We start from the raw sequence: 25,489 nt of genomic DNA, 5'->3' as shown, positions 1-25,489 counted from the left end.
TGAGTATAAACGAGTTGCACTGTAAATAAAATGTATTATTATTATTAATAAAAACTGCCATTTATTGGAGTGTTTTGAGTATAAGCTAGTTAACATTGTGAATAAAATGTATTATCATCATCATCATCGTCATTATTAGTGTAATATATTGCAAGGAAACAAAACTCCATGCAAGCAAAATGTCAAAAAAAAAAAAAAAGAAATTTGTTAATGCTCAAACAATGGATTATCTGATGAAAAAGATGAGAAAACGTATTGTAAAAAACATCTGATGCCTTCAGTGTTCTCTGGTACTTTTAATTTTAACTATGAATTTCCTTTTTGCCTGTGACGTTTCCTAACAAGTGTTGGTAAATCTGTGTGTGCGTGCAGGAGAGCAGCGTTCAGATCGCCATCAAACAGTGCCGGCAGGAGCTCAGCGCCAAGAATAAGGGCAGATGGAGTTTAGAGATTCAGATCATGAAAAGGTGAGCATATCCGGTCCAAGTCAATTTCCTGTTTTTTGCCTCCCGTAGGGCAGTACAGTTTTCTCTCTCACTCACTCATACACACAGATCTGAAGAGACATTTACATGGAAGTCTGATCAGCGTCAGAGAGCCTGGAACATGTTCATGAGAAACAAACTATTGCTGTTGTCACATAGTGATGAAATAAGGAAAACAGGGTATGGCATGACCCATTAACAGTAATTCTGCTTTGACGACACTCGTGTTTTTTGGCGGATATAATGTTGGTTTTCACGTCATAGCAGATGCTTGTTTAAGGAGAAAGCTCTATTTTCATGGTATTTTTCCATCTTTCACCCACTGGATCTCTTCTGTGTTTATCATTTAATGTGCCGTGCATTAAGCGACCACGCAAAGCCTTCCGTTGTTATTCAGCTATTTATATATGTTTTTATGAACAAAAGCTGTGAGCAAAACAAAGATGGATGAATTTATGACACCACAGTAGTAAAAAGTGACCCAGTCTAGCGGCCGCAACATGGGTTTGTGCCGTCACAACACCTTCAGGCTCATCTTAAATTAGGAGCGAGTGCATCTCTGGTTTTCTCTGGAGGTTTTCCTCGTGTTATTGGTTTAGGGCTGAGCTTGTTGTGGCCGTATTCATGTCCAGTTGTTTATTGGAAACTGCTTATTGTATTAAGGCGTATTTGGGTTTGAACACATGTAAACTATTATGAGGAAATATCAAATTGTTGAAGGCTCTCCACAACATGTCAGCGACAATAGGAGACAGTTTTGTCTTCGTAGCATCTGTGCCAGATATTTTAAAGTTTAAAATGCTCGTTCACCCAAAAATAAAATTAAGTCATCACTTACTCACCCTGGGGGCATATGCATGAACTTATGCAACTAGTTTGACTAGGAGTTAGCCAAGAGGTTGTTAATTCAAATTAGTCCAATGTTTTGCTTTTATGCAACTGACTTAAAAATATATGACCAAGCATTTTTAATGAAGTCGCATTGGACCGTATTGTAATACTGTATTGGACATTATTATTATTAAGCGTTCATATAACAGCATTGAATAGCGACCAGCGTCAAGCTTTTGTCTCAGAATAGTTCCATGCGACAAGCACTGTATATTCCAAATGTTCTGGGTGTTTACGATAGGGTTTGGTGGAAATTGTACTAGAAATGATGTCTATAATTAAATGGATATTTTTATTTGAACGGTGAGAGACAGAATAACAAAAAAAAAAAAAAAAATCAAAAAACATTATAAATTGGTTTGTATTTGAATGAGTGAAATAAGTATTTGATCCCCTATCAATCAGCAAGATTTCTGGCTCCCAGGCGTCTTTTATACTGGTAAAGAGCTGGGGTTAGGAGCACTCTCTATAAAGGGATAGTTCACCCAAAAATGAAAATGTGATGTTTATCTGCTTACCCCCAGGGCATCCAAGATGTAGGTGACTTTGTTTCTTCAGCAGAACACAAACGAAGACTTTTAACTCAAAGCGGTGCAGTATGTCAGCCAAATAATGGAAGTGGATGGGCACCAGACCTTTAAAAGCAAAAAAAACAAAAAAAAACCATGCACAGACAAATCCAAATTACACCCTGTTGCTCGTGGTGATACATTGATGTCCTAAGACACGAAACGATCGGTTTTTGCGAGAAACTGAACAGTATTTATATCATTTTTTATCTTTGACACGTGGATAGGTATTCCAGCATGACAATGACCCAAAACACACAGCCAAGGCAACAACGGAGTGTCTCAAGAAGAAGCACAATAGTGGCCTAGCCAGTCTCTAGACCTTAATCCCACAGAAAATCTGTGGAGGGAGCTAGAGGTTTGAGCTGCCAAATGTCAGCCTGGAAACCTTAATGACTTGAAGAGGATCTGCAAAGAGGAGTGGGACCAAATCCCTTCTGAGATGTGTGCACCTGGTGGCCAACTACAAGAAACGTCTGACCTCTGTGATTGCCAACAATGGTTTTGCCACCAAGTCGTGTTTTGCGAAGGGGTCAAATACATATTTCACTCATTAAAATGCTTTTTTGAAAGTTGTTTTTCTGGATTTTTTTGTTATTCTGTCTCTCGCTGTTCAAATAAACCTGCCATTAAAATTAACAACTGATCATTTCTTTGTCAGTGGGCAAACATTCAAAATCAGCAGGGGATAAAAATTTTTTTCCCCCTCACTGTATTTGTCGCAATAAGTTGTCATGTTTACATCCGTCAACTTCTGACTTGTCTGACAACCAGAGATTCGGATTGGAGATATTCAACTCAGTGAAGAAAGCTCACAGATTTTTCTCTGGATTTCTGGCTGTTGTATTTCATGTCAAGTTTTTAATAATCTTGATTTCTCAAAATAGTGCAAAATGTGTGCTTTTCTTGCTAGGACTGGGTGATTCATCTAATTTTATTTTCAGTTATTACTTCCAGTAGTTTTTAAATCAAAACAATTGAGATAAGCTCATTATTGCTGATGATGTGTATTTTTATTTATTATTTTTTATAGGGTATATATTTTATACAGTTGCAATCAGAATTATTCCACCCCCTTGACATGCAAGACATTTTGTTGTAGAGAACAAAATTTGGTGAAAACAGTTCAAGAAGGGCATCAGTACAATATTAGAGAAAGGTTAATGCATTTAATAATAGTAATTCTGAGAACAGAAATGGAATGAGATGAATAATGAAAAAAGATGATAGGAAAAAAAATAATTGGCTCTAAATGTTCATGTTCAAAATTATTCAACCCCTAAAAGTCAAATTTGGTGCAGAATGTTTTATTCCTTAAAACCACCAATAAATGGTGCTTGGAAGTGCTTAGAAGTTTCTGTCACCTCTCTACTGCAGTCTTGGCCCATTCCTCGCCTGAAAAAGCTTTCAGATCACTAATGATCTTTGGTTTTCACGTTGCCACTGCTTACTTTCAATTCAGCCAAATATTTTCAATGAGAATTAGATCTGGAGACTGAACAAGCCACTCAAGAACATTCTGTGACTGATCCCTAAACCACGCATAAGTAAATGTTTATTTTGGGATGATTGTCCTACATGAAAGTCCATTGATCATTAGCTTCGGTCTTTGCACCAAGGGCATCACAGTTCTTGCCAAAATGACCTGATGCTTCAAAGAATCCATGATGTCCTTCATACGGTCATGTTTTCCACTTCCTGCAACAGTAAAACACCCCATAACAGGACTGGTCTACCTCAGTGTTTGACCATGGAGATGGTGTTCTTCTGCTCATAAGTATTGCCTCTTTTGCACCAGACATACTGCTGATCCATAGGTCCAAAAAGTTCGTTTTATGTTCTTCTTGGTCAAGAGTGGTATTCAGCAAGATGCCCCAACATGAAAGCCATGCTTGTCTTGTGTTCATCGTAAGCTCTGCATTAAAATGTTTTTCCACCCTTCATCGGGTCAAGTCTTTGGCTGTACATTGCAGGTTTTTCCTCAGTGTTCTGATTAAACATTTTATGATATTGTGCATTTTCTTCAAAGAAAACCCTCAAAGGTTTTCTGGTACAACACATTTTAAACTAAGGAATAAGGCTGCCAGCTGTGTCTCCAGGAACTTTTAATGTCTTGGATAACTTCATATAGCTTTAGACTTTCTAAACTAATACACTTGTCTCTTCTCTATAGCTTTTGTGAGAGCTCTGACTAGCTACTCAAACTTCAACACATGCATGGGCTAACTGTATGTATGTATAACAGCTCAAGCCAATTCAGTTTTCTAATAGAGTTTCTAAAGTCTTAATCATGTTTTAAAACAATTTTGTTCCCGACCATAAAAATAAGTGACTAAAATCCAAGAATTCAAAAATATTACATTATATATTGACATTATCACTTTTAATATGCCAGTAACCTGTTCTAGATGCAATTTTTATAAAATCCTCGATCTTCAGAAGCCTGTATTTGTAAAGTACTGCAGTCTCTGGGGGGTTGAATAATTTCGATTCATTTAAAATTTTTGCATTTATTTATTTTTAAATGTAATTATGCTTAAAATTCAAGAAAAGTTTCTTTTTTATTCAATTTTAATGCATGCCATTTCCAAAGTTAATGAATAATTGTGGTGAATAATCATGTTCTGAATACTGACTAAAATATTCATGATTATGATTTGTGCCATAATTTTTAATATACATTTTACAGGGATGGGACGATAAATTGATTCGCGAATCGTTTCTTATATCTTCCAAATGCATCGCGTTTCTCATCAATTCTGATCTTAGGTTTTAACAGCAGATGGCGCTTTAATCTAGTTTTTAGCCGCACACTCAACACGCATGAAGAAGGTCGGCTGAGTCGTGTAATTTCACCTCAGCCCAGAATGCTTTTATGACGCAAAATTAGTGTAAACACAACCCACTGTAAACACCATTGTAATTCGCTTCAACTTTTTTTTGAATTGTATAAATGGTTATTTTAGGTTCAAGTATGTGTAAGGATTTGAAAACAAGCAAGCGGTGCCATTTGCTGTTCAAAACTAAGCTCAGAATCGATTTGAGAAAGAATTGCGACGTGTTCGGAAATCTCAGAATCGATGTTGAATCATTTCTTGATTCGTGTTACAATGATTTATCGTCCCATCCCTAATATTTTATATAGTAATTATATAATGTTTTACATTTTATACCAATCGTTGACGTCTTCCAGTGGAAAAAAAAAACACCACCACTGTACACTAATGGGAAATTTTGTGGTACTTCCATGGCACTGAATGATTACCATATTCACGCATACACAAAGCAGTATTTATACTAAAAGAATATCATAGCATTACCAAGACACATCCAGTAAACCTCAGTAATACTACTGTTTTTTACAGGTTTTGATTTTCAAAGAAATCACATCCAGCACAATCCAGAGGTCTGGTTTTCATCCATACTAAATTTAACCAGCGTTCTGAGTTCAATTATGCATACAAACAGTCTCTAGAGCAGTTTAATACGAATATAAATAGTTCAAGTTGTTGATTGAGCGTCACAGTGTGAGTGTTTCCGTGACGTTGTGGTGTGGTTGGATGGATTGTGCTAGTTAACCAGGCTGCAGTGGTTGTGTGACGATCGCGAGGGGTTGGGGGACGTGTTGGTTTTTATTCAGATTTATAGCAGGCTGTCCCCAGACTTGGTCTGAGCCACAAACCTGGACTCAAACACCATCTTGTAGAGCTTAATGTATAAAGCCAAACCACAATGATCTCTCACACACACACAAAGAGAGAAATGTTTTTGGGGAACACACCCAGGCCAACTGTGAACTGTTTCTCTGTTTCGCACATTGAGTGATCATCAGCCCTGAATTATGATGATATCAGTGCTGGGTCTCAGAAATGTCCTTTAGTTGCAGCTGCTAAACCTTTTTTGTGGAGGGAAATTAATTTAATTTATAAATTAAATAAATATAAATAATAAATAAATAAATAAATAAATAAATAAATAAATAAATAAATTAATCCAGTCATGTTTCCAGGGCATTTTGACTGTATTGGCAACAGCTCAGAAAATATACTAACGTCAAAACAGATTAAACCCACCCATCGTGATAAATGACCAGAGATTGTCCGAGCGTGTTAGACTCTGACGTGTCCGCCGTAACCCCGTGAGCGGTCATGTAATGATAACATACTATTGTGATGAATCTTTGCTGTCTGTGTCATAGCTTTCCAACAAGGATCTTTGTCAGTTTAAGATTCAGAGAACTGATCCGTGTAATGTTAGGTCATCTTGAACACTGGTTAACACTCGTAAACTGCATGACGTCTTAGTGACTTCTTCTTAGCACATTTTTATTGGGCTTCTTGACCTATCATCTAGTTAAAATATCTATAAATCTTTCAAACAAAAAGAAACACTTCATGCAGTGAGAACAAAATTATTTGAACCCCTGCTGATTTTGTACGTTTACCCACTGACAAAGAAATGATCTGTCTATCATTGTAATGGTAGGTTTATTTGAACAGTCAGAGACAGAATAACAAAAATAAATCCACAAAAACAAATTAAAAAAATATATAAATTGATTTACATTTTAATGACTGAAATAATATTTGTCATGACTTAGCAAAACCCTTGTTGGCAATCACAGAGGTCAGACGTTTCTTGTAGTTGTCCACCAGGTTTGCACACATCTCAGGAGGGATTTTGACCCACTCCTCTTTGCAGACTCTCTCCAAGTCATTAAGGTTTTGAGCCTGACTCAAACCTTCAGCTCTCTCCAAAGATTTTCTATGGGATTAAGGTCTGGAGACTGGCTGAGACACACCAGGACCTTCATGTGTTTCTTCTTGAGCGACTCTTTTGTTGCCTTGGCCATGTGTTTTGGGTCATACCCATCCACAACCCATTTCCAATGCCCTGGCCCTGACGGTACATGGCCCCATCCATCGTCCCTTTGATGCGGTGCAGTTGTCCTGTCCCCTTAGCAGAAAAACACCCCCAAAACATAATGTTTCCAGCTCCATGTTTGACGGCGGGGATGGTGTTCTTGGGATCATGGACAGCATTCCTCCTTCTCCAAACACGTCGAGTTGAGTTGATGCCAAAGAGCTTGATTTTGGTCTCATCTGACCACAACACTTTCACCCAGTTCTCCTCTGAATCATTCAGATGTTCATTGGCAAACTTCAGACGGGCCTGTACATGTGCTTTCTTGAGCAGGGGACCTTGTGGGCGCTGCAGGATTTCAGTCCTTTACGGAGTAGTGTGTTACCAATTGTTTTCTTGGTGACTACGGTCCCAGCTGCATTGAGATCATTGACAAGATCCTCCCGTGTAGTTCTGATCTGATTCCTCACAATGATCTCATGATCATTGAAACTCCACAAGGTGAGATCTTGCATGGAGCCCCAGACCAATGGAGATTTGACAGTAATTTTGTGTTTCTTCCATTTGCGAATAATCACACCAATTGTTGTCACCATCTCACTAAGCTGCTTGGCGATGGTCTTGTAGCCCATTCCAGCCTTGTGTAGGTCTACAATCTTGTCCCTGACATCCTTGGACAGCTCTTTGGTCTTGGTCGTGGTGGAGAGTTTGGAATCTGATTGCTTGCTTGCTGTGGACAGGTGTCTTTTATACAGGTGACAAGCTGAGATTAGGAGCACTCCCTTTAAGAGACTGCTCCTAATCTCAGTTTGTTACTTGTATAAAAGACACCTGGGAGCCAGAAATCTTGCTGATTGATAGGGGATCAAATACTTAATTTATTAAAATGCAAATCAATTTATAATTTTTTTGAATAGCGTTTTTCTGAATTTCTCACTGTTCAAATAAACCTACCATTAAAATAATAGACTGATAATTTCTTTGTCAGTGGGCAAACATACAAAATCAGCAGGGGATCAGAATTTTTTTCTTCACTGTAAGATATTAGAATTTTTAAAGAATGCATCTTTAATTTGAATGTATTTAGACTGCAATGGAAAATTATTTTCAGTTTAAATAGCAAAAAAATAAGTGAAAAATTGCCATCTGCTTAAGACAAAATACACTCTTATTCAAAAAGTAAACTTATCTTGTTTTAAGGAATGTTAGAATTTTTTTGGAAAACAAGATGAAAATAGAATTGAAAGTCACGCTGTAAAGAAAGTAGTAGTAGACCTTTATCCCATACTGTAACATATATGGGAGTGAAACAAAAAAAAAAAAATGGGTGGCGGATTTGGTTCTGTCCATTGGTTGTTGATTGTATATGGGCCATGCTACAGAATTGATACAAACTGTTGTTCCACAACCAAAAAACACATTTAAAAAGCATTGAATTATTCAAATCAAATTCCAAAACTTTCTGAAAATACAATTAATAGAAATATGTACCTTGGATATTACACAATTTGCATACATACAAATGTTTTGGAAAAAGACATTTTTTTTTCTCTGTAGAATAGCCCATTTAGGTGGAACTGAATGAAGTAGATTGTAAGAAAGTGGCGAAGTTTAAGCAGACAAAATGAGAGAAGTTTGTAATTTCATTGATAAATTGAATTTTCATTTAATGGCAACTTTAAAATTCATTATTACTTCACTTTTGGTTTAAATTAGGGCTCAAATTTGGACTCCGACCTCCAGGCTCCTGTGGTATGCTCTATTAAATGCACTAATCCCAGTTTTGGATACCATACAGTATTAAGTGAATTAAAATTCAGTTATTGAATTGACGCAACGGGTGAACTGAGGGTTAGGAGTGGTGTTTTACTGTTGAAACTTAAACTTTGGTTTATTTCTCCAAAGCACTGGCTCGCAATTGAAAGGAAATTAAAAAGTGTGATTTTCATAGTTTAGTTGCTGACCCTTTGTAAAGATAAAGAAAAGCTAAAGAGATGCAATGAAACACTTCTTACGCAAGTTGCCCGTCTTTACTCAAGACTCAATATTTATTATTACAGCAATTATGTCAGAATGTTTGCCTGTGACGGTTAAAACGAGCTGTTTATGTTCTCAGATGATAGTTTTAGGTGTCGCCGTCGCACTTATCCTGTTATGGTGCCTGGAATCCATTTGTTTTTACTCCTCTTTGTCCTAAGCGTGTGTTTTATTGGAGGTCCGTGTATAGGGCAGGGCCGGCCAGCCGTCTGAATATTACAAACACATTTTTAATAACAACGTTACGTAACCCAGATTATGAGAGGGTTGTATGTACGTTGAGTTCTCTGTTGTTTGCACGTTACGATGAAACGTCTCTCTTTTCACGCAGATTGAATCACATGAATGTGGTGGCAGCAAGAGACGTTCCAGAAGAGCTCCAGAAACTGGCCACAAATGACCTGCCATTGCTGGCCATGGAGTACTGCCAAGGAGGAGACCTACGCAAGGTGTGGCACTTGTTTCGGGGCATGTACTATGGTGAAGGCATGGCTTTTTGGACATGTAGTATGATAATATCATAGTATATGAATATTCTAATGATTTAGTTGTAGGGCTGCACGATTAATCAAAAATAAATAAAGGCTGCATGTTTCAGAGTGAAACATGACACTGTGTTCATTTACACACAAGCAGCTCATTATCCGCTGGTGTCTCACAGTACATTCTGTTCCACACAAAATCCATCTCTGCGAAAGCTCTGAATTGCATTTGGAAACACAACATGCACCAACCGTCTTCCCAAATTCATAATGAGAAACAGTCTGCGCAAAAGTTTACATATCCCTTGCAGAATCTGCCAAATTGTTAATAAATTTCAACAAAATTGCATGTTATTTTTATTTAGTATAGGGATGCACAATATTATCCGAATGTCATCGTGTTCATTTTTGAAGTGAACTTTTGCCTGAATAATGATTAGTTTCACTGTTTTGGATCAAATAAAAATCACAAACAAGACACTTCATACAGACACTGTAAAATTAAATTTCAGGACTTCAATCAGAAATCTCACTTATCAATATCTTCTCTTTCAAATTCTAAAAAAGATAAATTGCTAAATAAAATCTACTAATACTTAATACTACTAATAAAAAGAAGCACATGCAAAGTATCACTACTAAAGTACAAAAAGGATTTGTTTTTGTGTATACTTTTTTCTTTGTTATTAGAACTGTACTCCCCTAATGGTTTGAAGTTTTCTATTGTTTAAGAAAAAAAATCTGGAAAAGATTAATGAAATCTCTCTGAAATCCTGATCTGAAACAAATGATTCGCCATACGCACTCCTGAACTGAATCAAACGGGGTTTCACACACTATGGTTAACTTCAAATTCAAGAATCTTTCAAGGACTTACCAGGTCCAATACTCTCAAATTCAAGGACTTAATGTGGGGACATATTTTAAGTGAGAGCAAGGTTACATTGTGTTACCTTGTAAGATACATTGTCATTTTTTTTTACATGAGGTACCATTGAATTAGTTTTGTGTGCGAGAGAACATCATAGCAATGTACAACACAAAGTACCTCATGTAGGAAACACTTAACAATGTGTAAATGCACGAAAGTAACGTAAATCAAGCAAGCTAGCATCCATAGGCCACGAAGTGTTGGCGAAATAACACATTAGTGGACCGGAGGGAATATTATGGAATTTTTTTCCAGAAAACTTATTGCACAAAACAAATTCAAGCACTTATAAGGACCTGTATCTATGCATGTTTGTTTTCAAAAACTTTCCAGGGCATTCAAAATTAAAAATGATTACGTTATGATGTAAAGGAAAAGATTTGCAAACCCGCTCCATCCATGCTGTGTAGTCCTGAATAAATAGATCTGAATAATATTCAGAAATATTGCTATTTTCAAGGGGTTTCCAGGCCTTACATTTCAAAAAGTCAAATTCAAACACTTTTAAACACCCTGGTATACAGATTTATTCATTAATCTGTAATCTTCTAATGTACTCTTATTATAGAAACAACTTTAAAGGAGAAGTTCACTTCAAGAACAAAAATTTACCAATAAGTTACTCACCCCCTTGTCATCCAAGACCAAAATTCATCCAAAATCATGTTTCATAAGGAAAACATTTCAGGAATGTTCTCCAAATAGTGGACTTCAATGGTGCCCGCAAGTTTGAACTTCCAAAATGCAGTTTAAATGCAGCTTTGAAGGGCTTTAAACGATCCCAGCTGAGGAAGAAGGGTCTTACCTAGTGAAACGATTGTTTATTTTCTAAAAAAAAAAAAAAAATTAATTGTATATACTTTTTAACCTTGTCTTGTCTAGCTCTGCGTGAACTGTGTACTCCGGTTCATCACAGTAACGGTAGGCCAAAAAACTCCCATCTCATTTCTCATCTCAAAATAACCGATTGTTTTGCTAGATAAGATGCTTCTTCCTCGGCTGGGATTATTTAGAGCCCTTCGAAACTGCATTTAAACTGCATTTTGGAAGTTCAAACTCATGGGCACCATAGAAGTCTACTATATGGAGTGAAATCCTGAAAAGTTCTCCTTAAACATAATTTCTTTACGACCGAAGAAAGAAAGACATGAACATTTTGGATGACAAGGGGGTGCATAAATTATCTGTAAATTTTTGTTCTGGAAGTGAACTTCTCCTTTAATTATGCTTATTTGGTTCTAGCAAGTAAGATTTTCCAAACATAAGGAAATATATCGTTATTGGCATCGGCCAATGTGAGTCATAAAATAGGCAAAAATCCAATATTGTGCATCTCAAATTTAGTACTGTCCTGAATAAGCTATTTTACCTAACATGTGTTCATACAGTCCACAAGAAAAAAAATAATAGTTGAATTTATAAAAATGAGCCTTTTCAAAAGCTTACATTCCCGTGATTCTTAATATTCTGTGTTGTTACCTGAATGACCCACGTAATAGTTGTGTATAAGTCCCTCCTCAACAGTTATCCTCACTGTGTAAATATGGATCTCAAAAATCATACATTCGCAATTGGAAAGGGGTCAAATATGACGAAAATGCTGGAAAACCAAAAAATAAGGATTTTTCTGAAAAAGAGTGGGCAGTTGAACTGTTCAGGACAAACAAGTGACTCATGAACAACTATCACAAAACACAAAAACAGGATCTTTTAGGTAACAAAGTATTATGACGGTGCTAAATAAAAAAATAACATGCAGATTTGATAATCCCTCTTATTTTTACAGATTCAGCAACTTTTGACCAAACCTGTAATAACAAACAAGCATTTTAAATTGCACTTGCAATTAAAAAAATCACTTTTTTGCCAATCCAGTTGCATGCTATCAAAACAATCTCTGTGTTTTCAGTATCTGAACCTGCTTGAGAACTGCTGTGGCATGAGAGAAGCTGCTGTACTGACACTGATTCAGGATATATGTGAGTCTGCATACACCAGCCAATGGAAATCCAAATTTATTCCAACCAGTTGCAACACGAATAACATTAACTCAGGTTTTCCAGCACAGTTTTGAAACAGCCAGCCAGACTAGCTGACCCTTCGTCACGTGAGCAGGTGAACACATGCGAGCCCAAAAACAGAGCTCAGGTGAACGCCTGTGTTGTGGCTGCGTCTGTTTATGTTCTTGCTGAATCTGAGTTTGTGTCGGATCTGCTCTTGTAAATGTCAGAATATAAACCAAGTCAAATATTTGACCCAGATTTGTAGCTGGAAATTGGTGGAGAGTGTGAGTCAGACTGATCAGATGTCCAAGAAAAGTAGCCTGACATTATACAGCGGAAAACGTTTTTCGCTAGAAAAGAAGAAACAAAACACTTCGGAAATGGCGTGGGAGCTCTATCCAAACTGATAGACTTTAAAGGAATAGTTAGTCCAGAAATGCCAATTCACTGTCGTGTCATCCTACATCTGTATGACTTAATTTTCAATGAAGAAAATGTTTAGATTATTTTAATTATGATTCATTTAACCATCAACTTTGCTTCCGAACCCCTGAGTAGAAACAAAAACAACTTTTGATCACAGACTTTGGTGTTTTGGAAAATCTGAGCACTGAGACATTATTGAGATCTCTTTTGAAACTCTAGAGACATGTTTGATTCCTAGGGTCTTTTTTTAGGAGAACTAGCTCAATTAGTTGCCATGTATTTGTATTTTTAGCATTCAAACCTTATGCTGCACATCTCATTTGGTGCTCTACTAAAGATAAAAATAAATCATACTGGTTTTAGAGTCGGAAAATCATGATAGTTATCCAATGGGAGTAGATTTGCTTTGTTTACATTCAATCCAGAGCTATCATGCTCAAACCGGATCTACAGAAAGGTCATACGAAGCACAGATATGACACAAAACTATTTGTTTTTATTCAACATTCTGGGTATGTGAAACATACCTCAAACGAATGAGATTAAACTCTTTTAATTCATGGAAAATTATTTTCTATAGACGGTTTCATCGGGCGCACGCGCCTGGACCTAAGTTAACTTCCGGTCTGTGTTTGTTTATCTGTCTGGTTCGTGTCGCGGGCTACAAATGCAGCTAATAATGAGTAATGAAGTTGGTCTCAGGTTATTGTGCTGTGGTATGTGTTTCCCAAACATTTATTTATTTGTGGCGACCTGCCACGATATAAAAACCGACTGATTTTCCAATTGGAATTAATAGACTAATTAATTCATCTATTAATAGACTTCGTTGAATAAACATAATGCACGTTTAAAAATCAAACCGAGGCGTGGGTGTTTTTATATCACTGTATTTCTGAAGAAAGACTGTCTTTAGAAAATGTCATTTTCATTTCATCCTGCATAAGGCAGCGTTTTTAAATTAAGAGCTGCTTTGTCTATAGCCATTACCGGGGAAACCTCGTTTCTCGTGCTTAAAGCACCTCCTGCTGGCAAATAATGAGTTTGCATTTTTAATAAATCAGTCTAGTTTACGCAGCCAACATATTTCGCTTGTTATTAAAAAAATAATCTACTCTAGAAGGACTTAGCTGTTGTTATTGATTCTATTTGGACGTCTACCGGAAGTTAAGTTTGGGCCACAAAAACGCGCATGCGCAGTAACGTTTGTTTATGTTGTTGCCGTTGAAACCGTCTATATCAAGTACAGGAAAAGATTAAATTGAGGAAAAATTATGGAATCATCGAACAAAAAACGCAATTAGTACTTTGTTGCTCCTCCTCTGGCATTTATGACGGCCTGAATTCTTTAGGCATTGGGATTCACTAATGAAAACCAATATTCTTCATTTAGCTGGTTCCAACTTTCTTGAATAGCGATTGACAGAGCAGCTTTGCATGATGGAGCAAGTTTTTTTTTTCAATTTGCACCATACATTTTCCGTTTGTTGGCCGTGTCATTGAGTTAATATGCCTCACTCTTTGCTCTGTGGCAAGGTGCATTATCATACTAACATCATCAGCAAATGTTTTTTTCTATTGATGGAATGAGAAAAGTGTCCAAAGGATTGCCATTTCCCCTGACATGCAACCCCACATTATAAATGAATTGGTAAATTTGATCGTTTTCTTTAGCCAGTCATCTTTATGCACTTCATTAGAATTGCACAAGACAAAATATCCAGCATCATCTCCTTGTTCATTGCAGATTTGTGATTCATCACTGAAAATCACTTTCATCCAATCATCCACACTCCATGACTACTTCTCTTTAGCCCACTTTAATCTTATTTTCTTTTGTTTGGGTGTTAAAGGGGTCCTATTATGCTCTTTTACAAAGTCTTTATTTTGTTTTGCGGGTGCACTAGAACATGCTCTCGTGAATGAAAAAAAAAAGCATTATTTTTCACATAATTTACATTATTACAATGGCTTTCTCCCCAGTCTGGCACAAATGGCTCGAATAGTTGCGGGTTTGATGAAAGTCCACATCCGAAAAGTGAAATGTGTTGTGATGCAATTGGCGAACAGCTTAGACGGCGTTTCAGTCCTGCCACGCCCCTTCCCAAAGCAGCAAGTTCCGTGTACAACTGTGCAAGCTAGATTAAAGTGATTCTTAAGTTTTAAATATGGATATTTTTCTTACAAAAACACATCGGATCGCTAAAGGGGGCTTTTACTGACCCCCCCGGAGCCATGTGAGGCACTGTTTATTTTGAATCGACTATGCCGTTCTAAGGCTTGGAAGTGCCACGATTATTTTTAATATAACTCAGATTGCATTCGTCTGAAAGGAAGAAGTCATATACACCTAGGATGCATGGAGGGTGAGTAAATAATGCGCTACAGTAGTGTTGGTCCTATCATCAGCCTGCAAGATCGCCGATTATTTACATGCCCAAAACCAGCTCCAGTATAAGGCTAGTGAAGCTGTCTACACAGTATGATGAATCTCTTACTACACACTGCACACTGAATGATTATCACTCTAGTCAATGCTTGTGTTTACGTCAGCCACGGATTTGCATGTGTTTCGACCCTCTAAACTGCACACATCAACAGCGCGGCTCCAGCACGGCTACCAGAGCAGTTTGTGGACACTTTAGTCAATGCTCGCGTTTATACAAGCAACCCTGCAGCTTGCTAAAGCATCCCAGAAGCAGCTGTCTATGCTACATCACTAAATTTAGGCAAACCCACCTTGTCCCTCACCACTCCCCAACGATTTGAATTTCCATAGGCGGGATTTACGTTGTGACATCATAGCATTCGGAAAACAAACACTGTAGTCCAAAGAAGCCATTGTAGTTCTTGAAAAGGGATTTTTAAAAAACGAAATATCTCCCTTTGGAGTGGACCTTGACATTTGTAACTTTGTAGATGTTTTTTTAATGCACACAATGAACATACACACCACACACTGGCTAAAATTCAAAATGTGAAAAAGCATAATAGGTCCCCTTTAGTGTTAGTTTTCATTTGGCCTTTCTCTATGTAAATCTCATTTCATTCAGCCGGTTACTTAGTTATGTCACACACATCGACTCCTGTTTCCGCCTATTTGGTCTTCATTTGATTTGTTGTGCATTTTCTATTTTCAAGGCAAATTGCTTTGAGTTTTCTATCCTCTGTTTTCGTTTTATAAGCTTTCCATTTTGTTTATATTTGTACCAAATTTTGGAAACAGCTGACTGAGAAGATCCAACTACTTTTGCCACACTCCATGATTTTACAGGATTTCCATCTTGAAGGAGTTTTATAATCCTTTCCATTTTGTTGGGGCCATTTTCCTTACAGTTAGCCAAGTTCGACAGCTCATTAAGGTCTGTAAGGAGTCTCTTTAACTACTGACTAATTCACTTTTTAGATGTGTTTAGATATTGGTTTGAGAAATACAAATTACAAGCTGATTCCATATTTGTTTTCTCAACATTGAATGATTCCATTTTTTTTTCCTCTACTTGACATGGAAAGTAATTTTCCAGTAATTCAACTATTTTCATTTCATTTGTTGGAGATGTGTTTCACATAACCAGTGTGTTGAATAATCAAACAAAAATTGTTATGTGTCATATGTGTGATATTATTTGTTATAAAGTAGAAAATTTGGGTGATTCCATAATTTTTGCCAGGGGTTGTACAACATGTCACAATGCTGTGTACAACTCCACCAGAGATTTTCCTGTTAAATCACAAACGTGAACCTAGTTTTAGTCACCAGCCTCATCCTGTTCAATGTCCTCTCTTCAGTCAAAACACTGTGGTTTCTAAATGATCTCGATGAACCTAGTGCTGGTCTGTCAGTTGATGCATCAGGGTCATGTTTCCAGTAAAGGGGACTGCTTTCGCTGTGTGACCTTATTATTGAGTTTATTAGGAAATGTTTAGAGAAAAAAAATGTGACTTTACTTGGAACTGCACATTGGTTAGTAGGAGTGTTGGCTTTGATTTGATGAAGGAATAGTCATTTGATCCAAATCTGTATGGTTTATTTCTTCTACAGAATGCAAAAGTCATGGAAAAAACTAAAATAGTCCACAGAAGAAACAAAGTTGGAGTAAATAATGACAGAATGTTCATTTTTGGGTGTATTGTCCCTTTAAAAGTGGTGTGTCTAATTTTGTCAATGTTAAGATATTCAGAGTCACTATAAATGAATCACTTCTAGTTTTAATTCCGAAGAAGTGTAAATGACACTGGTTTAACCAATGGCATATGTTGGGGTAAGACTTAACTCATATGTTTTTGCACAAAAAGGCACACTTATTCATCATTTGGCAACCGTTTGAAGAACCCTCGCTGAGTAAGATAGTTAAAATTAGTTAAATTGACGGCATTCAAATCTATACAGACATTTGAAGGAAACTTTTGAGCACTGAGGTTTGTTACCACAACATTAACACACACTGTACATTCAGGAACTGCATGAGTTGGCTGAGCATTTATTTCTTGAGTTGTCTTAATAAAATGTAAACATGACTAATATATAATCTTTTCTCTCTCTAGCCTCAGCACTGACGTACCTCCACGGGATGAGAATTATTCACAGAGACCTCAAACCAGAAAACATAGTCCTTCAACAGGGAGAAAAAAGGGTGAGTGCAGAGAAAGTCTGAATCACTAAACAACGTTTCATAATTATTTTGCAGTAACTGTTTTCTGAAAGCATTTAGATGGCATCATTTTAAATATTGCACCATGCTTCTTTTCCTGCAGTTGGTTCATAAGATCATAGATCTGGGTTACGCTAAAGAGCTGGACCAGAGCAGCCTGTGCACATCGTTTGTTGGGACGCTGCAATATTTGGTGGGTACAACGTCGGATCTGTGCAAAATGCAAGACTTTTCATTGTTCAGACTCTCGTCTATACTGATATAGGGATGTAACGATATGATCAATATCGTAGCATCACGATTGCAAAATGGTTTCAATATTATTTTGGTCACATGATGACATGAAATGACAGTAGGTCTTTCAGGCAAAAAGTGTCGATTTTTTTAATATTCTAACATAAAAGGTCTTTAACGTAAAATTTTGGGCCATTATGCTTTGGCATAGTATCTGTCAAACTAACTAAAACCAAAATCACAATATGGCTTAATCTATTCCTGCATCTTTAAAGTGAAGCATGCACTTCTTTCAGGCGATCAGTTTGTGATCCGGTGTTTTCCACGCCTCAGAATGGCTCAATTTAATGTTTTTTGCATGTGCTGTGAGTTTAGCACACATTTGGGAATGCAATGGCCACCAGTTATGCTTTATTTTCATGGCAAATTATTACAGCATTTCATGTAGAGAGTCCATTTTTCACTGAAGCTGGAGTTTTCTCCTAAATAAAAGCTCTACTACTGTTTTCGTCAAAATAAAAGCTTAAAAGTAAATATCTCCTTCAAGTGTAGAAATTAGGAACGTAGTATTGTAATTTCCCTTCTGTAGTGTAAAGCAAAAATAATATATCTATAAAATATTCTATGAGAATTATGAGTCCCCTTTAAAGTTCTTTTTCTTGACTTTTTTCTGACTTAAGTTTTCGTAGTTAAGAACATGGGTTGGAACTCTTAATTTTGAACTGTCAAAGTGCATTAGATAGAATAATTTAACTTTAAAAAGGTACAAAATTGTAATTTTTTTTCAAGTCTTCATTTGTGACCCTGGACCACAAAACCAGTCTTAAGTCGCTGGGGTATATTTGTAGCAATAGCCCATGCAATACATTGCATGGGTCAAAATTTTTGATTTTTCTTTTATGCCAAAAATCATTAAGAAATTAAGTAAAGTTCATGTTCCATGAAGATTTTTTGTAAAATTCCTACTGTAAACATATCAAAATGTAATTTTTGATTTGTAATATGCATTGTTAAGAACCTAATTTGAACAACTTTAAAGGTGATTTTCTCAGTCTTTTTGATTTTTTTGCATCCTCAGATTTCTGATTTCAAATAGATGTATCTCAGTCAAATATTGTCCTATCCTAACAAACCATACATCAATAGAAAGCTTATTTATTGAGCTTTCATATGATGTATAAATCTCAGTTTTGTCAAATTTAACCTTATGACTGGTTTTGTGGTCCAGGGTCACATTTGTCTTTTTTTGTTTCATATATCGCAAAAAATATTGTGTTGTGGACTTCATGTTGTTAGAATCTGATAGTTATTGTTACTTTCTGTCTCTGTTTTGCCGTCTGTCTTTCTCTCTCAGGCCCCTGAGCTGTTAGAACAGCAGAAATATACAGTGGCAGTGGATTACTGGAGTTTTGGGACACTGGTGTTTGAGTGCATCACAGGATTCAGGCCTTTTCTACCAACCTGGCAACCCGTGCAATGGTATTTATGCCTTCAGATGTCTGCAGCTAAATTTTGCATTTGCAAGGTCTAATACACAGATCTGATGTTTCTCTATTAGATAAGTGTTTCTCAACATTATTTTATTTCATTCTTTTCTATACATAAAATCTAAAGAGTTAATGTTTCTTGTGGTTATTCTCACTCTTATAATCCAATGAATTTCCGTTTTTCAGTCAACAAATGTTAATTATTTAAAAAAAAAAATAGTAGAGGGATCATGAAAAATAAATGTTATTTTTTATTCAGGACTGACCGTAATAAGATATTTCACATAAAAGACGTTTACATAAATTCCACAACCGAAAATAATAGTTGAATTTATAAAAATGACCCCATTCAAAAGTTTACTTATACTTGACTTTCCAGCGATATCGTATACTATTTGAACTGAACTGGATGAAGATATCACTGATTTCATTAATGAACTGCCTTTAACTGAAAATTGATTGTTTACAATAATGCGTTACTGACACACTATTGTGCTGTTTAAATACTGAAAAGTTGCTTTGACACAATCTGTATTGTTAAAAGCGCTATATAAATAAAGGTGACTTGACTTGAGTTCCCTTGTTTGTCCTGAACAGTTAAACTGTCTGCTGTTCTTCAGAAAAATCCTTCAGGTCCCACAAAATTCTTTGATTTATTAGCATTTTTGTCTATTTGAACTCTTAACAATGACTATGATTTTGAGATCTGGACAACTAAGGGACTCATATTCAACTATTACAGAAGGTTCAAATGCTCGCTGATGCTCCAGAAGGAAACACATTGCATTACGAGCCAGAATTAAAATGTGTACATTTTTCTTATTCTGCCTAAATATCATATTTTTTATCATTTAGTACAGACCTTCAGAAGTTACAGAAGATATTACATGTTTCCCAGAAGATAAAATAAGTTCAATTTACCCTGATCTTCAAATGTAAAAAAGTTTTTACAATGCTCTTAATGCATGTTTTTTCCTTCTGGAGCATCAGTGAGCGTTTGAACCTTCTGTAATAGTTGCGTATGAGTCCCTCAGTTGTCCTCAGTGTGAAAAGATGGATCTCAAAATCACAGTCATTGTTGGAAAGGGTTCAAATCAGGGCTTAAAAACGGAAAAAAAAAATCCATTCGGTTCACTCCGAGCAGAATCGATATTATAACGTTTCTGTTCTTGCGTTCCTCATTAGAACAATACGTTCCGAGAACGGTTTTCTAGAAAAAATACCGGTTAATAACGTTATTTTATTGCACAGCACGATAGATAGATAGATAGATAGATAGACAGACAGACAGACAGACAGACAGACAGACAGACAGACAGACAGAGTGCCTTTTAATAACATGTTTGGCATTATGTTTACAAATGATTAAACCAAATTCCGTGTTCGTGTCATTTGAACTTCTTGTCTTTAAAACCGAAAGTAAACGAGTTCACAACCAGGGTTTGAAAATTAGCGCGGTCCGAAGTAAGGTGTTAAAAAAATTGTGCTATATTAACACCCTCAAATGCACTACATATAGCCTAGCGTCAGAAGATTTTATTTTATGAAAGTACAATGTTGCCAGATATTGCCAAGAAAAACAAGCAATTACAAAAAGAGAGAAAAAGATATCCGAAATAAGTTCAAAGCTTGTGTTTTTTAAACAAGATTAATATATCAGTAACACTAACGTTCAACTTTCCACTTTATAAACGTCCCAAAGTGTCACACTAAATTGGAAAAATACACGTATAATAGGTGGATCTGGCAACAAACGGAGGCTGCACACGCTCTCTCACTCAACGCGCTCTCAAGCCCCGTTCACTGCGCTAGCTTCTCGCATCAACATGAATTGCAAACACTCATGCGATATGAGGTGGTTTAAACGGCTTAATAATCATTCAGAGAGCTTGGCATTTTATTTTTGAATATACAAAAATGACCAAGGGCCGGACCTCGGTGACCTCATAGCTGGCTACGGCCGTGCCTGGAAACGCATTACAAATGAGCTAATAATTTTTTTTAAACAATTTTCTTGTTTGATAATACTATAGCGAAATAAACCCCTTCAAGACCATCCGCTTCACATTCTGACCACACGGCTTAATCTGCGATAAAAACCTGTTGACTTAATTATTCCTTACCTAATATGCATAGCCTATTATAGGCTATTTTCACTCAAACAAAAGAGAACTAAAAACAATAGACAATTTTAACCAGTGGCGATTTCTTTAAGACTGCAAGGGAAGCTCAGCTTCCCCTATAATGTCACAAAATTAATGGTCAAATTACGTACTATTGTATTAACATTTTATTGACTAAAAATGCGTTAGAAAACGTTCATCTCAAAGACGAATTCGTTCAGAATCAGTTACTGTAGATATAGCAGGTCGGCTGACTTGATTTTCTTCTCATACATTCCCGTAGCGTCACAGTGCATTTCCCCATTGAAGCCCAGCGTCCATTGACTTCAATGGGGCTGCTTTGAACGTTTTTTTTCAGTGCTTTGAAACTAGACGGTCATTGGATAAACGCTGCTATTATGTCCCGCCCACGGACGCTCAGCGTCTCTGGGGGTGAATGAGGAGTGGGCTGGCCTGGACGCTGAGCTTCTGCGTGATGATTGGAGGGTCTGTCGAAAGATTGCATCTCCTTTTGACTGACAGCGATTTTGTCCTATAAGGAATCGCTGAAGCTATTCGTTCGCGCTCTCTGCGGCCGCTCAGTCCCATCGTGGATTTCTCAAGTTCAGTCGAAATAAAAACTGCTGCAACCTATTTCTTTATATTTGCTTGGCGAAATTGCTTGATTTTCATCATACATTTCACACAATTATACACCACATTCCTTGTTTCACTTTTACAGAGTTTAATATTTTTTTTAGATCATTCATTCATATGAAACTGCACACGAAAAGTCACTGGAAAAGACGCCTAGTTGGTACGACAGGGTCACAGACCATTTTCTTGAAAAGGAACGTAGGGCAGAATTTACTTTTAAATAAATAGACAATTTTATGATGTAGACCGAAAATGAGCTTCCCCTATTTGACAGACCAGTAGCCGCCACTGATTTTAACTACAAGTTTTAATTAGGCTACAATAACTTAAACCTAAACATACCTTTGCACATGAAACAGCAGGTGCTCGTCGCATCAGAAAGGGCTCTGCTTATGACGTCTGCTTCGCGGGCATTTCACGGTGTATGCGTCACCGTTGCATTTGCGCACACAATTTGAATTCATGTTTTTGGTCTGCCAAATTGATATAATAAAGAGAACGATAAAAATACCGTTATTAACCGGTTAATTTGGAATTTCTGTTTCTGTTTCTGTTCAGAACGATTAAAATTGATTTTGTTTTCGTTTTTGTTCCTGTTCCTGTTTAATGTCATTTGTTTTCGTTTTTCGTTTTCGTTCCTTAAACCGGTTCAGAGCCCTGGTTCAAATACACAAAAATGCTGGAAAACCAAAGGCAGCAGGCAGTTTAACTGTTCAGGACAAACAAGGGACTCATGAACAACTATCACTAAACAACAACAACAACAACTACAACAAAAAAAAACACAGCTCTGTATCATTCAGGTAACAACACAGTATTAAGAATCAAGTGTATGTAAACTTTTGAACAGGGTATTTTTTTTAATAAATTCAACTATTTTCTCTTGTAGACTATTTGTAAACATTTATGTGAAATATCTTATTCAGGTCAGTACTAAATAAAAAATAACATGCCATTTATATGATCCCTCTTATTTTGGTAAAATAATTAACATTTTGCAGATTCTGAAAGGTGTATATAAACTTTTGACATCAAATGTACTCTGTTAATATATTTTAAAGCAGGCATTTAGAAACTAGAACATTTCTTTACAAAATATTTGTATTAATTTACATGACTTTACCAATATGAGTAGATGACTTTTAAAACGAGGCTTCCTCATATATCCCAGTTTTTAAGACTGTCAGAATCACCTCAAACTCTTCAAAGAATTTTTTTTTTTTTTTTTTTTTTTAATTGGAAATTTACTCAGGTGTGAGAATTACTGTTTTAAAGCATCTGGTTTCCAGTTGAAAATGAAGGTTAACAGTAACTGAGCTAGTTTGACATGCAGATGTAACGAAATGACACTACTTCTAAAATAATTATATAAATATAATACTCTTTTTCTTTCTTATCTTTAACATACCAGTGGTTAACTATTTTTCTTTTATGCCAAAAATCATTAGGATATTAAGTAAAGATTATGTTCCATGAAGATATTTTGTAAATTTCCAACTGTAAATATATCAAAACTTAATTTTTGATTAGTAATATGCATTGCTAAGAACTTTATTTAACCAACTTTAAAAGAGATTTTCTCAATATTTAGATTTTTTTGCACCCTCAGATTCTAGATTTTCAAATAGTTATATCTTGGCCAATACTGTCATATCCTAACAAACCATACATTAATGGAAAGCTTATTTATTCAGCTTTCAGAACTCAACTAAAAAATTTGACCCTTATGTCTTAAGTCGCTGGGGTATATTTGTAGCAATAGCCAAAAATACATTGTATGGGTCAAAATTATTGATTTTTCTTTTATGTCAAAAATCATTAGGAAATTAAGTAAAGATCATGTTCCATGTAGATTTTTTGTAAAATTCCTACTATAAATATCAAAATGTAATTTTTGAATAGTAATATGCACTATTAAGAACTTAATTTGGACAACTTTAAAGGTGATTTTCTCAGTATTTTGATTTTTTTGCATCCTCAGATTCCAGATTTTCAAATAGATGTATCTCAGCCAAATATTGTCCTATCCTAACAAACCATACATCAATAGAAAGCTTATTTATTGAGCGTTCGTATGATGTATACATCTCAGTTTTGTAAAATTTAACCTTATGACTGGTTTTGTGGTCCAGGGTCACATATATGAATCCATCAGCAAGACTTGAAACAAAAGCAGTTATGACCTCAGGTTTTGATAAACCTTAATGAAACACTATTGTTCTAATATTTTGTTTGAGTAAAGATAATATTCCTCCTTAAACGGATTGTTATTCCAGAGATATCTGTACTGTGATTGGCTGAGCTCCAGTATTCTCACCACATGGAGTGTTTTTAAAACAACTTCTGAGAATGTAAAAAGATCAAGATCTGACGCTGGTGCTAAAGGGTGTGTTTCAAAATAAATCCAGGTTTGCTTGAACTTACATCGCTCTCTTTCTTCTCAAGGCACAGCAAGCTGCTGCAGAAACAAGTGGATGATATTGTGGTTTATGAGGATCTGACAGGAGAAGTTCGATTCTCCAAACACCTGCCGAACCCTCACAACCTCAACAAGTGAGTCCTGCGTCCACATGATTGGGTGGATATTAAGAATGTGAAATGTCTCAGATGAGATTTTTTTTTTTTTATACAGTACATTCAATTCTGTTAAATTGCATTTTATAAATGGAAAAATAATTTTGATTGGGACTTGATTTTATCCATCAATATGGGCTGTGATATTATTGGTTAATTTAATTTCCCCTCCAGCTTGGTAACAGCAACAAAACATGCATCTTACAATATATTGTTTTTTTTTTTCTTTTCTTTAAAAGAAATCATTACATTTATGTATCTAGTGTTTAATATAATTAAAAAAATGCTTTAGAGCAGATGACAGTTATGAGCAAAAAAGTTGCATTTTTGTAGTATTAGTTTTTTAATAATTAAAACATCAATTTGAACTTGGAGCAGGTTTTCAGTAGATAATGTAGTGTTAAGTTAAATTATTCAGCAATCTCATTCAATAGTTTCAAGTACAGCTAAATCAATAAATTGAACTTGATTATCAGTTATTAATGTTATTCTATTATTTAAAAAAAGAAGCCTTTTATATCCTTTCTGATTAAAGCACTTGATATCCTTGTATTATATATTATATTATATATATATTATGTTATATATATATTTGTATTATTTTTTAAACGAGCACTTGACATTCTTTCTAAATAATACTTATTATTAAAAAATAAACACTTTATATCCTTTCCAAAAAATATATTTAATTTTTTTTATTAGTAGTATCATTTTTCTATTATTATTAAAAAGTTCTTCCAAATAATTAGTTATTTGTTTTATTATTAAAAAGCTTTTTATATCCATTATATCCTAAATCAATAAATTGTACTGAATATTAAATATCACTGATGTACTGTTACAAATTTAGTTAATATTTTGAGATTTTATTTTTATGTTTTCATTTTACATTTTAGTCAGTTTTAGCAATTTTTTTTTTAATATGTCTATATAGTTTATTAATATTTTTTGTTTTAGTTTATTTAATTTTTGTTATTTTAAACAAACAATTTTTAGACTATGTAGTGCCCTTGGTTTTTTTTAAAAGGGCTATATAAATTATTATTATTATTATTATTATTATTATTATTATTATTATTATTTCCAAACAAATAAT

At 35.5% G+C, this 25,489-nt stretch overlaps 1 protein-coding gene across 1 annotated transcript in view; it reads left to right on the top strand.

Moving 5' to 3' along the window:
* ikbkb (inhibitor of nuclear factor kappa B kinase subunit beta) overlaps window positions 1-25,489 on the top strand; it is a 51,536-nt gene that overhangs the window by 7,560 nt on the left and 18,487 nt on the right. Inside the window, exons 3-9 of the mRNA XM_073818861.1 lie at window positions 373-467; window positions 9,177-9,294; window positions 12,168-12,237; window positions 17,233-17,321; window positions 17,443-17,532; window positions 18,928-19,052; window positions 24,265-24,372. Coding sequence (XP_073674962.1) covers window positions 373-467; window positions 9,177-9,294; window positions 12,168-12,237; window positions 17,233-17,321; window positions 17,443-17,532; window positions 18,928-19,052; window positions 24,265-24,372 — 695 coding nt within the window. The remainder of the gene's footprint in view (window positions 1-372; window positions 468-9,176; window positions 9,295-12,167; window positions 12,238-17,232; window positions 17,322-17,442; window positions 17,533-18,927; window positions 19,053-24,264; window positions 24,373-25,489) is intronic.

Source organism: Garra rufa, chromosome 15 (assembly GCF_049309525.1).
Source record: "Garra rufa chromosome 15, GarRuf1.0, whole genome shotgun sequence".
NCBI classification, from domain to species: domain Eukaryota; kingdom Metazoa; phylum Chordata; class Actinopteri; order Cypriniformes; family Cyprinidae; genus Garra; species Garra rufa.
The sequence above is the reverse complement of the archived record's forward strand: the minus strand, read 5'-3'. Positions and strand labels throughout refer to the sequence as shown.